An 11,855-nucleotide genomic window follows, 5' to 3' on the forward strand; every position below is an offset into this window, starting at 1 on the left:
GGTCCTTACACTGACCTCTTCGCCTGAGCAATAATATGATTTGCCCAATTCACTACCCTCCTTTATAATCAGACTCTCTTTGACTCTTCCTCCTCCTCTGTCCATTAAATGCTGATATTTCCAGGCATTTCGTACTTTTCTCTTCCTCTTCTGAATTTCTCAAACTCTCTAGTTTCGCCTACTTTTCTGCATTCACTGATCTGCTTATAGAGTCCTAAATTTGTGTTCCCAACTGCAAACATTTCTGTGCAGTTCCTGAGCTGCACCCCTGATTGTCTACCAGACGTATTTACTCAGATGCTCCGTAGACATTGTATCAGCGAGATAGGCTAGGCCCTCCAAAGTCGTAGGGGCTCACAAAGATACATTTCTTGCTCATGTTCTCTGTGGCTCTGCTGCAGCTATGACCCTGCTGTCCTCCTTTTGGAACCTAGGCTGACAGAGAAGAGTCTATCTGGAACCTCACCAGTCATTATAGCAGAGGGAAAGAAGGATCCACACAAGCCCTATGTTGGCTCTTAAAGCTTGTGCCCAGGAGTTACACATTTCAGGCCACACTTGATCAGCCAAAGTGAGTTACATGGCCACTCCTGAGTTAATTGGGTGGGGATGTATAATCCAACCCCAGGGAGGGGCACAGTAATATTTGGCACTAGTCCTACAATCTACCACAGGCATTTCAAGCAAAACACGTCTAAACCTTCTCCTTTTTGTTTCATCCTCATCCAAAGTCTATTCTTCCCTCAGTTTTCCTTTTTTTTTTTTCAGATTTTATTTATTTATTCATGAGAGACACACAGAGAGAGGCAGAGACACAGGCAGAGGGAGAAGCAGGCTCCCTGTGGGGAGCCCGATGCAGGACTTGATCCTGGGACCCCAGGGTCACGACCTGAGCCCAAGGCAGACGCTCACCTGCTGAGCCACCCAGGCGCCCCCAGTTTTCCTTTTTTTTTTTCTATGACTTGGCATCATCGGCCATTAAGTCAACCAAGCTAGAAACTTCAGGGTTGTCTTTAATTCTGCCCCTTTCCTGTGGTCGAAGAGTCTTCTGAGCTCTGCCCTGAAATGTCTTGTCTCAGTTCTTCCTCTTGCGTGTTCCCTCTGTCCTGGGCAGAGCCTCCTGTATTGCTGGAGACCCCTGATGGTCTCCCCATTGGCATCACAGGTGTGCCCTTCACAGATGTGCCCTCCACTTGCTGTCAGGGCTACATTAAAAAAAATACAGATTTCAGGGTGCCTGGCTGGCTCAGTCAATAGAGCATGTCACCCTTGATCTCAGGGTTGTGAGTTCAAGCCCCACTTTGGGTGTAGAGCTTACTTAAAAAAAAATACACATCTGGGCAGCCTGGGTGGCTCAGGGGTTTAGCGCCGCCTTTGGCCCAAGGCATGATCCTGGGGTCCCGGGATCGAGTCCCACGTTGGGCTCCTGGCATGGAGCCTGCTCCTCCCTCTGCCTGTGTCTCTGCCTCTCTCTGTGTGTCTCTCATGAATAAATAAATAAAATCTTAAAAAAAAATTACACACCTTACCTTGCCACTCCATTATTAAGAAACCTACACATATCCCCCATTGCCTACCAAATACTTCCCTTTGGTGTTCAGTGTTTTCCTAAGGTACCCGAAACATCACATATAGTTTCAGCCTTCTACAATGCCCTCATACACACTTTCCATTTCCCATGTATATTGTGGATTTGAATCCCTGGGATGACCACATCCATCCCACTCTTTCTGCCCCCCCCTCCTGTTCTTATTAAGAAGTAATATAGAGAACAGTAAAATACAACCTTTTTAGTGTATTGTTCTGCAAGTTGTGACAAATGGATGTGGTTGTGTAGCCACCATGTCTATGAAGACATGGACAATCCCATCATGCACACACATTCTGCTGAGCCCTCTGCAGTCAACCCTTTCCCTCACCTGTACAGCCCCTAGCAACCACTGACAGGTGCTCTGTCCTTACAGTTTTGTTTTTTCCAGAATGACATATATGTGGGAGACCATAGCCTTTGGTCTGGCTTCTTCTACTTAGCATAATGCATTTGAGGTTCGTCCAAGTTTATTGTGCATATCTCCAGTTTATTCCTTTTTGTTCCTTAGTATTTCATCATATGGATAAACCACAACTAGTTTATCTATTCCTGACTTTAGGGGATTTGAGGAGTGTTTCTGGTTTTCATCCCATCCCCCTCTTTCAACTCTGCTTATCCTATAAAGGATGGCTCAACTATTTCCTCCCGCCAGCTTGTTCGAGTGCCTTCCATAATGCCCTTATCACAGTGCATTGCAGTTCATTGTAGATGGTGTTCATGAAGGACAGGAGTGCAAGTTCATTAGTTCTCTCCATGCCTCTGTCTCTCATCCCCAACATCTGCCGCAGAGCCCTCCACATGGGCGTTCAAGCAGTAATTGTTGAAATGAACGCGACTGGATCCCTTTTTCCTCAAGGCATCACCTCCATCGTTCTCACCTATAGATTCTAAGAGATTTGTTTTAAAAAGGATTCCAGGGGATCCCTGGGTGGCTCAGTGGTTTAGCGCCTGCCTTCTGCCCAGGGCGCGATCCTGGAGTCCCGGGATTGAGTCCCGCGTCGGGCTCCCGGCCTGGAGCCTAATTCTCCCTCTGCCTGTGTCTCTGCCTCTCTCTCTCTCTCTCTCTCTCTCTCTCTCTCTGTGTGTGTGTCTATCATAAATAAATAAATAAATCTTAAAAAAAAATAAAATAAAATAAAAAGGATTCCATGGGGCAGCCCCGGTGGCTCAGTGGTTTAGTGCCGCCTTCAGCCTAGAGCGTGATCCTGGAGACCCGGGATCGAGTCCCACGTTGGGCTCCCTGCATGGGCCTGCTTCTCCTTCTGCCTATGTCTCTCATGAATAAATGAAATCTTTAAAAAGTAAATAAATAAAAATACAAATAAAAAGGATTCCATGTTGGGACATGGGGCTGGCTCAGTTGGTAACTCTTGATTCTCTGGGTTATGAGCTCAAGTCCCACACTGGGCATAGCAATTACTTAAAAATAAAAATAAAATTGCCTAGTGGCTCAGTTGGTTAAGCGTCCAACTCTTGATCTCAGCTCCAGTTTTTATTTCAAGCTTTTGAGTTCAAGCCCTACGTTGGCACCACACTGAGCATAGAGCCTACTTTAAAAATTAATTAATTAATTAATTAGTATATTTAAAAAAAGGATTCTATGATCAAATAAGTTTGGAAAATACTATATACTCCATCTCCCTCTTAAAGATTATACATGATGGAATAAAGGTTCTGAGAAGTCATACAGTAGAAAAACTTTTTTTTTTTTTCAATGAAAAACCTTTTTAACTTAGGTTCAACTCGGTATTTCTCAAATCTCTTTGACCATAAAATATCTAAACTTATCCTGCAGAACCCATGTTACTAAAGAACACACTTTGGGAAATAATGTCAGAACTATTATAACTCCGTTACATTTCCTCTTGTCCAGCTAGGTCCCCTAGTCCACATTTGAATTTGATGGAATGAGACTTTCCTGTACTCATAGAGGTTCCTGTAGCGTTGGCTACAAGTCAGCCAAGCATAATGGTAGTTAGAATGGATCCAAATAAACTCCCATCAAATTCCTGTCTCTATACAAAATAAACTTCCTCATATGGAACCCTGCTGTATAGCACAAGAAGGAGAAAGTGAACCAAATAGCCAGGTGTAGTTCCTTTTCTTGTAAATGCATTTCTGAAGTTCCCTTCTCTGCTTTCCTAGAAGTTTGATTGCAGCATTTTGGCTGCAAGTGAACCTTACAATTTAGAATTTTAAAAGTGTAATTGAGGGGCGCCTGAGTGGCTCAGTGGGTTAAGCGTCCACCTTCAGCTCAGGTCATGATCTCAGGGTCCTGGGATCAAACCCCACATTGGGCAACCTGCTCAGTGGGCAGTCTGCTTCTTCCTCTGCCCCGCCCCCCGTCTCTCTCTCTCTCTCTCTCCCTCTCTCTCATGCTCTCTCTCTCTCTCTCTGTCAAATAAATATTTTTATCTTTTTTTTTTTAATTTTTTTTATTTATGTATGATAGTCACAGAGAGAGAGAGAGGCAGAGACACAGGCAGAGGGAGAAGCAGGCTCCATGCACCGGGAGCCCGACGTGGGATTTGATCCCGGGTCTCCAGGATCGCGCCCTGGGCCAAAGGCAGGCGCTAAACCGCTGCGCCACCCAGGGATCCCTCTGTCAAATAAATAAATAAAATCTTTAAAAAAATAAAGTGTAAATGACCATCACCTAGTTTTATAGCTGATTAGATTAAGACCTGAAAATATTATGCTTTGTTAAGGTTAACATCAGGGGCAGCTGGGTGGCTCAGTTGTTGAGCGTCTGCCTTTGGCTCAGGGCGTGATCCTGGGGTCCTGGGATCAAGTCCAGCATCGGGCTCCCTGCATGGAGCCTGCTTCTCCCTCTGCCTGTGTCTCTGCCCTTCTCTCTGTGTCTTTCATGAATAAATAAAATCTTTAAGAAAAAAAAGAAAAAGAATAAGGTGATTGGGCTAAGAAACATTACAGAAAAATTCAACATGTTGAATTAAACTAATTTCCAAAACTTCACTTAAGAGCAGTTTGCTAACTTGTTACCAATTAATAAATAAAAGAAAAATATGACCTGGCCTGAGCCCCGTCTGACATTTTGGTGACTAATTATGCCTCCTCCCCCCCTTTTTTTTTGGTAGGTGGGGAAAAGTGGCAACGTACCAGCAGGCACTACAGTGGACAGTACCATCACACATCCTTCAGAGTTTGACTTTTACCTCTGTAGTCATGCAGGAATTCAGGTAATTTAGAAGCTGGTTCAGATCTTTGACTTGATAAGGAGATGTTTGCAAATTCAGCAACTGACTTGACTAGACTTGTTATTCAACACTCTGCATCACTTTGTTAATTTAATGCTTGTATTCTAGAACTATTATCTTTCGATCTGCTTGTAGGTGTGCTAGGCAGGAATATTTCTGAATTGAAGGAGTAGATTTCAACGTTTCTCTCCTTTCAGAGAGCGAACCCATGTCAGAAACATATTAATCATAAAAGTCTCTCTCCAGGGAACCAGCCGTCCTTCACATTACCAGGTCTTGTGGGATGACAACTGCTTCACTGCAGATGAGCTCCAGCTACTAACTTACCAGCTATGTCACACGTATGTGCGGTGCACACGCTCGGTCTCCATTCCAGCCCCTGCATATTATGCCCGGCTTGTAGCATTCAGGGCAAGGTATCATCTGGTGGATAAAGATCATGACAGGTAAGTTTCTCAGCCACAATGAAATCTCTTTTTGCCTGAATTAGCAACGTGTTAAAAAAAAAAAAAAAAAAAGAGCTACTGTAGAGAAGTTTTTGGAGGAGCTAAACTTCCTTTTAGGGTTTAAATTTCAAGAAGTGAATAAAATTGAATGTGCCTTTGAGAGCTTATAATGTGACTTCTGGTTCTAGAAGTGCTCAGGCCTGCTCATACTTGCATGGTGTGCCTATCTATATAGTCTGCCCAAGGAAAAAAGTCTAATTTGGAGTTGCCTGTGGTTTTCCCAAAAAGCCAAATGCATTCAGTTCTGCACAGGCCACCCCAAAGGTGGCCCCCACAGTGCCCTGACTCTGGTCTGTGTAGTCACAGGCCTGTGGATTCCACTTCATGCAAGGGGAAGTCCTGCACAGTTCACTTGGCTTTCAGAACACTTTGGAGGAATGCACTGGAGTGAATCTGGGGCATCTGTGTGGGAGAGGAGGGGTGCCAGATGATTGTCACCCCCAAATAGGGATCTCAGAAGCATCAGACATTTTGACCTGTTACCAAGCACTATTAAAGCTGAACAAGCTCTCTGCATTAATTTTCTTTTCCAAATGACCATCTGTGAAGTGTAGCGGTTTCTGGGCTCTTCCCCAAGTCTGAATTCAGCTGCTAAATAGTAGACATTCCATCGCAAGTCTATTTCTGTAAGGGTTGAAAATACACTATTATGGAAAATGCCCAGCTGTGGCTTTATACCTTCCATTCTGTAATATACCTTCATCCATTCAACACATTTATTAGGCATTGACTGTGTGCCCAGCACTGTGCTCAATTCTAAAAATACAAAGATGAGAAAGACCTATTTCCCGGGATTTTCTGTTTCAGAATGGCAGACGATATGGGCAAACAGCACTGACAATTAGGCCAAGGCCGTATAGGTGAAGGTGCAGTGGGACGTTAGAAGAAAGGTTAGAGAAGATTTCATAGCTGGATGGGTGGGATTTGGCTCTAGAAAGAAGAGAAAAGGATTTTCCAGGCAGAGGGTACAATGGACATAAAGAGAAAGCAAGCAACGTGTTTAGACAATAGCAAGTTTTCTTTGGCTGGAGCACACGAAAGGGGAAGAGCGGGCCTAAAGCTGGAAAAAGTATGTTAGAGCAAAGTTGTTCTTTGTTAAATGTAAAAAGCTGCTTTGGAGATAAAGCAGACAGTCCTTAGCCATTAACTGGGCATGAGTGGGAGAGAAGAGGATGAAGTAAAAGATGACGAAGCTTGTGAGCTTAGATGGTAAGAGCAATAATAATTTAAGTAGTAAAAATAATTAAGCAGCAAAAGTAACCACTGAAGTCAGAAGAGGGATGGTGACTTACAGTTTGCCAAGCCCTTTATATCATAGTAGCCTGAGGACATATGTTCAGAAGTTATTACCATTATCTTAAAAGACCAAAGTTCAAAGGAGATGTTCCCTCTCCGAGGTCATGTCACTAGTGAGGAGTAGATGAGGGGAGACTCACAGCGTAGTAACATTGCACAGCCAACGTAGAACGTTCCAGCACTATGCCAGGCACAGAAATTCATTCAACCAATGGTTACTGAGACTACACTATGTGCTGGGTGCTAAGGGCTCAGGGGTAAGACCAACAAAGTCACTGCTTTCTTGGAGTTTACACTTCCTGGGGGGAAATACATAACCATCCAATTAATAGCTTAATTTCACACGCGTTGAGTACCATGCAAGATAAGTGGAGGATTCTGTGAAAGTATGTCTCAGGTGGCTGTGACCTGAACTTGGGAAGCAGGGAAGATTTCTTTGGGGAAAATGCCATTTGACTGTAGCCTAAAGGACAAGTAGGCATTAGCCACACATAAAAGTAGAACTCCTAATGTAAGCACTGTTAAGGATTTGGGTGTTTGTAGACATCATTTGATTTATTTACTGCAACAGCCCATCCAATAAGTCATATGCATTTTTCAGTTGAGCAAACTCATGTTTAGAGAGACACAACAAATTTTTTAAAGAGCCTGAGATCTCGAATCCAGTAGTTTGTGCTATGTGAAATATGTGAAATTTGAAGTGGTCTCTTGTTTGTTACACTTGGGGTTTTTTGTTTTCTTTTTTTGTTTTTGTTTTTTTTTTGCATTCTTCTCTTTACAGCGCGGAAGGCAGTCATGTGTCAGGACAGAGCAATGGCCGGGATCCTCAGGCCTTGGCCAAGGCTGTGCAGATCCACCATGATACCCAGCACACGATGTATTTTGCCTGAGAGTCTCGGAAAAAGAACTCAACCAATCTGGCACCCCACGCAGCCTCGAAATGTTTCAAATGCCTACCGCCTCTGAGAGAGCCAAGTTGACTTCAGGTGGTCCTCTACCAGCAGCTTGGAATAGTTGCACTGAATCTATACTTCGCAGCACTGTCTGATGCATCAACAAAATTGAGCCATTTTTTAAAAAGTAATAGATACTTCTAGATTGTCTTTTCTGATGCACTGGACTGAATTTTTACCTCATCTTGCAAAGGCTGATCGGCCTGAACTTCCTTAAGGACTTTACGAGAAAGGTTTCTATGGAATATTTTGCTAGCTGTGGTGTTCACCGCATCCCTCTAGTCTTAGAAGATTATTCCTTGTTTTCTGTATCCATTGAGTGGGGTGTTTGCATAAGTGGGAAAGAAAAACCAAACAATCTACTTAAGTTCAGCGTAACTTTCTAATTCTGTGGGTCCATAGACTTTTTAATGGAGATTTCTGACTTCACCACTGTAAATGCCTTTAATGAGCATTAATTTTTGAAAGTTTTACAGTTTTATTAGTTTTCCTACTTCATCTTCTTGATATCTACAGACTTGTGCTGGTGCAAGAACAGGCTGCCAGGCAATTGCACTATATTTGGCTGCAAATCCAGACAGGCAGTTCTCTTATTTGGTTGACTTTTGTGAATGTGTAGCACAAAGAGATGTAATGCATGTCACGATGACAAAATAACACTGCCATGGTAAGAGTACTCATGTTTCCCACCTCTCTGGAAAAAAAAAAAAACTTTTAGTATTTTTCAAAGTTTTCAAAAGTGCCCATTTTATGCTGCTGTGTGGTTTGTTAGATCTAAATGATTTTTAAACTTTTCTCATAGAAAATTAACTTTGGCAATAAACATTTTTTAAGGTCCCTTCTCTTCCTCCCCCAACAATGTAGTTTTTTAGATGAGATTTCAGTATGATTTTATCAGCTATTTCTTATAGATCATAATCTGGCAATTTCTGAAATTGGTCAGAAAAGACATATATTTCCATGACTTTTTAAAGAATTATTTTTATCTGTCTTATAGTCACAGTTGGTGTCCTGTCACTTTGTTTTAAAATAAGCTAGAACCAGGATGCTTCCTTATCGGATAGGCTTTGCCAGTCCTCAAAGTACATTGAGCGATGCTGCAACCTGCACAAATGTACCAGCATTTAAAACTTTTTTTCCCGGGAATCAAGGTTACTCACACAATTATGTGCAGTGCAATTTTTTTTTTTTTTTTTTTTTTTGCTTCTCTTTCAACCTGAGATGTACTTGGTGGGGTTTCCTTCCTTTCCCTAAACTAAAATTGCTTAGAAGAGGTTGATTTTTCTGAATAGATTCTAGATTCCGCTCGCAAGGAGACAGGTTCCTTTCTTGTCCAAAAAAAGGGAGCTGATCTAAAGCAAGCATCAGTTGAAAATGTGGGGAAAATGTATTTTGTATTTAGTGTAGATACCACTTTGTGAATGGACAGCAGTTACATAGAGTCTTGGTAGTTCCAGCCAGTGTTTCCCAGCCCCAATTGTACTGACTTGTGATTCTCTAATCCTGGAACCTCAGAAGTGAGAGCTGGAGAAGGGGATCAAAGCCCCAGAGCCGCCCTCCGTGTGGCTGAGGAAGGTGCTGGGGGAAGAGACAGACACAATGTGGGAAAACCACTTTGCCCCCCTGTCTGGAGACTGCTGGTGGGGAAACACTGGATCTGATGGTGAAGGGTGTTTGCTTGAAATCTGTAGCCGGTCCAGATCGCTCGAACTAGCCTTCTCAAAATCCCAGCAATACAAAGCACTGTTTTTCTTCGGTCTTTTAAAGAAGCTTGTAAATACGTTGAAGTTTACATTTCCACGTGCCGTAGGTCAGCGGCGCCCCCCCCCCCCCCCACCGTGTTTGCTTTAGAAGGTCCGCAGAGTCCCGTAGCTCATTCCGACGACTGCAGCCGTGTGCAGCGGGCCCCAAGCAAGGTCTGTAACCGAGGCACATCTGAGGCAGGAATGAAGAGACGGCAGGTGTTCATTGCTTAAGATTTTCCTTTTCTGCAAATACCTCACGTGGATACTACGAATCAGGACCTGTTGGTGAGGGGCTGGCTGCTGCTTTTGCTCACATTTGTTCAGGGAGAGCTCAGAAAATACCCTTCAGCTTGGTCCCCCTGGGCCCAGGAGGTGGAAGCTTCTTTCGGAGGAGCAGGACTTGCCGGGGTTCAGGATGTGCAGAGCCCTTGGCCAGCGGGCACCCCACCTGCACTCGAGGGCCTCGGGCCTGCTTGTTAACGCACAGAAGTGTCAGTTCTCACCCTGTCCTGTCCTGCATGCAGCAGGGAGTGACACGGAGGGCCACGGAGCCTGGATTGGCTTGCCGGGCCATGGCCTGAATGCTTGACCTTGAACTCTACAGCTCGTACAACCTCAGTCAGTCCTGTACACTGGGCCGAATCAGTGTGGTGGTGGAGGAAAAGCCGGGAGGCCTATTTTTATAGGAAACAGTACTTTTAAGGGGGCAGATGCTCTCATTTTGGATGAAAGGAAAGAAATATGGAAGAACTAGGATTATTGGGAAAAAAAAACAAAACAAAAACCTGCTGAGGGGGTGAATCTTTAAGAGGTAATCACTATAGAGTCGGAGCTGCAGCAATACTGTTGCAAGCGAGTCTAAATGCATAGTTGCAATTTGGCTTGACAGCTGCAATACCCTAACCCCTCGAGGCCGACTGAATCGTCATGCATGTGTCAATCAATGGGAGGTGTGCATTCTCTAGAAGTAGGTTTAGGCTGTTTGTCTGTTGGTTTTCGTTTGAATTTTTTTTTTTTAATGCAGCCTGGTTAGGCCCTGTCACGTGGTGTGAAAGATTGAAACGTAGCAATGCTAAAGAGTAACCGTTAGGGAATAAGGTGTGGGGACATTAAGAGAGTGGTGACGATCCAAACGTTGAACCGATTACGTGGTGTGGTGGTGGTTGTTGAAGCTGCTGAACCCTCGGGGTTTCTAAAGTGAACTAGCTGACTTAAAGCACCCAGAGCCTGGGCACGCAGAACATGTTCATTCTTACTGTAAATTCTATTTGCTGCTTCCAAAGGTGATGATTTACAAGCAGACACGTGTTCTGTATGGCCTGTACTTTAGGATCCGGTGCCCAGTCTGTGTCGGAGCTCACCACCTGGCTCCCCTACCTACCCTTGCTGTGGGAAAAGGCAACCCACTGCCTAAGGAGGCCCACTCTCTCCGCTCTGCCCCAGTGACCCTTTGTGGATGTGCTGTAAGATTTTCTTGCTCAATAGCAAGGTGTTGGGAGCTCTGCTTTCATTTTAAGAAAGTGGAGGCTGAGGGCATCGTATGAATACTGCTTCAACTCCGAGGATTTTTCCTTATAAAATTAAAGGGAAGATCTTGTTATCGATTAACCATTTTCTTATCCCTTGCTATTGACATTCATGCTCTTTCTATGTCTAGTGGCTGAAAATGTTTGCATTTGTTCATTTGACTAATGGTGTAATTTTGGTTTCTATATTGTTAGACCTGTAATGTTTTAAAATGTATTTTATTAACTTTGGACTGGATGTATGTCTCTAGCAATACGAGGTACTTTCTAAACTATTAAGGGAGGGGTGATATCCTCATGTTGAGATAAGATGATGGTTGTTTAAATTTTGCAATTTTTTTTTTTTTTGGCCTGCAGGGATATTTTGTGTTCATGTGTCCAAAAGCGAATAAATTGGCATTCTTGTGCCAAAAGTTGTTTTTCTTGTCAATTGTCTAATACATACGGAGTATACTGTACTGGTAACACACATGGTCGCTTTTCAAAAAGTACCCTCAATTTAAGAAATTTGAGAAAGAACAGAGAGAAAACTTTGTGTTTTTAACTCCTGGGTCTCCCTAGCTTTAGGAATTGATATTTGGGGATTTTGGAAGAGCTTCTCAGCAAAATGTCATATATGAAAACTTTTACAAGATTCATCAGGGTTCTGGGTATAGCTCTCAATGGGAAAATCTATTTAAGTGAAGTTTTGAGGAAAAACCTGCAGTCTCCAGAGGGCAGTATGGCCACATACTTTCAAGACTGACTTCTCCAGAGGAGGCTATGCCTCAATTCACCCAACCTGGGGCTATCCAGTGTCAGGTCTTTAAAAAATTCTCACCACGTGAGGGTGAGTCACGGCAGGGATAATACAGAGGTTTGCATGATATGGCACTTATCCTCAGGGAATTCATGGTTGACCAGGGGAGCACATTTTGCCTACAACTACCTTTACTACAGGTAGTTGTTTTTTCCATCAGCACAATATTTCTCCCTCTGTATTTTTTTAAAGATTTATTTATTTATTCATGATAGACAGAG

General features: G+C 43.4%; 1 protein-coding gene across 2 annotated transcripts in view; it reads left to right on the plus strand.

Moving 5' to 3' along the window:
- Positions 1-11,248, plus strand: part of LOC121481259 (protein argonaute-4) — a 39,580-nt gene extending 28,332 nt beyond the window's left edge. For both annotated transcript variants that reach the window (XM_041738508.1, XM_041738509.1), the window contains 3 exons: positions 4,690-4,791; positions 5,056-5,255; positions 7,393-11,248. In XM_041738508.1, the coding sequence (XP_041594442.1) occupies positions 4,690-4,791; positions 5,056-5,255; positions 7,393-7,501 (411 nt within the window). In that variant the 3' untranslated portion in view covers positions 7,502-11,248. The remainder of the gene's footprint in view (positions 1-4,689; positions 4,792-5,055; positions 5,256-7,392) is intronic.
- The last annotated feature ends 607 nt before the right edge of the window (positions 11,249-11,855 follow it).

This window comes from Vulpes lagopus, chromosome 23 (genome assembly GCF_018345385.1).
Source record: "Vulpes lagopus strain Blue_001 chromosome 23, ASM1834538v1, whole genome shotgun sequence".
Lineage (NCBI taxonomy): Eukaryota > Metazoa > Chordata > Mammalia > Carnivora > Canidae > Vulpes > Vulpes lagopus.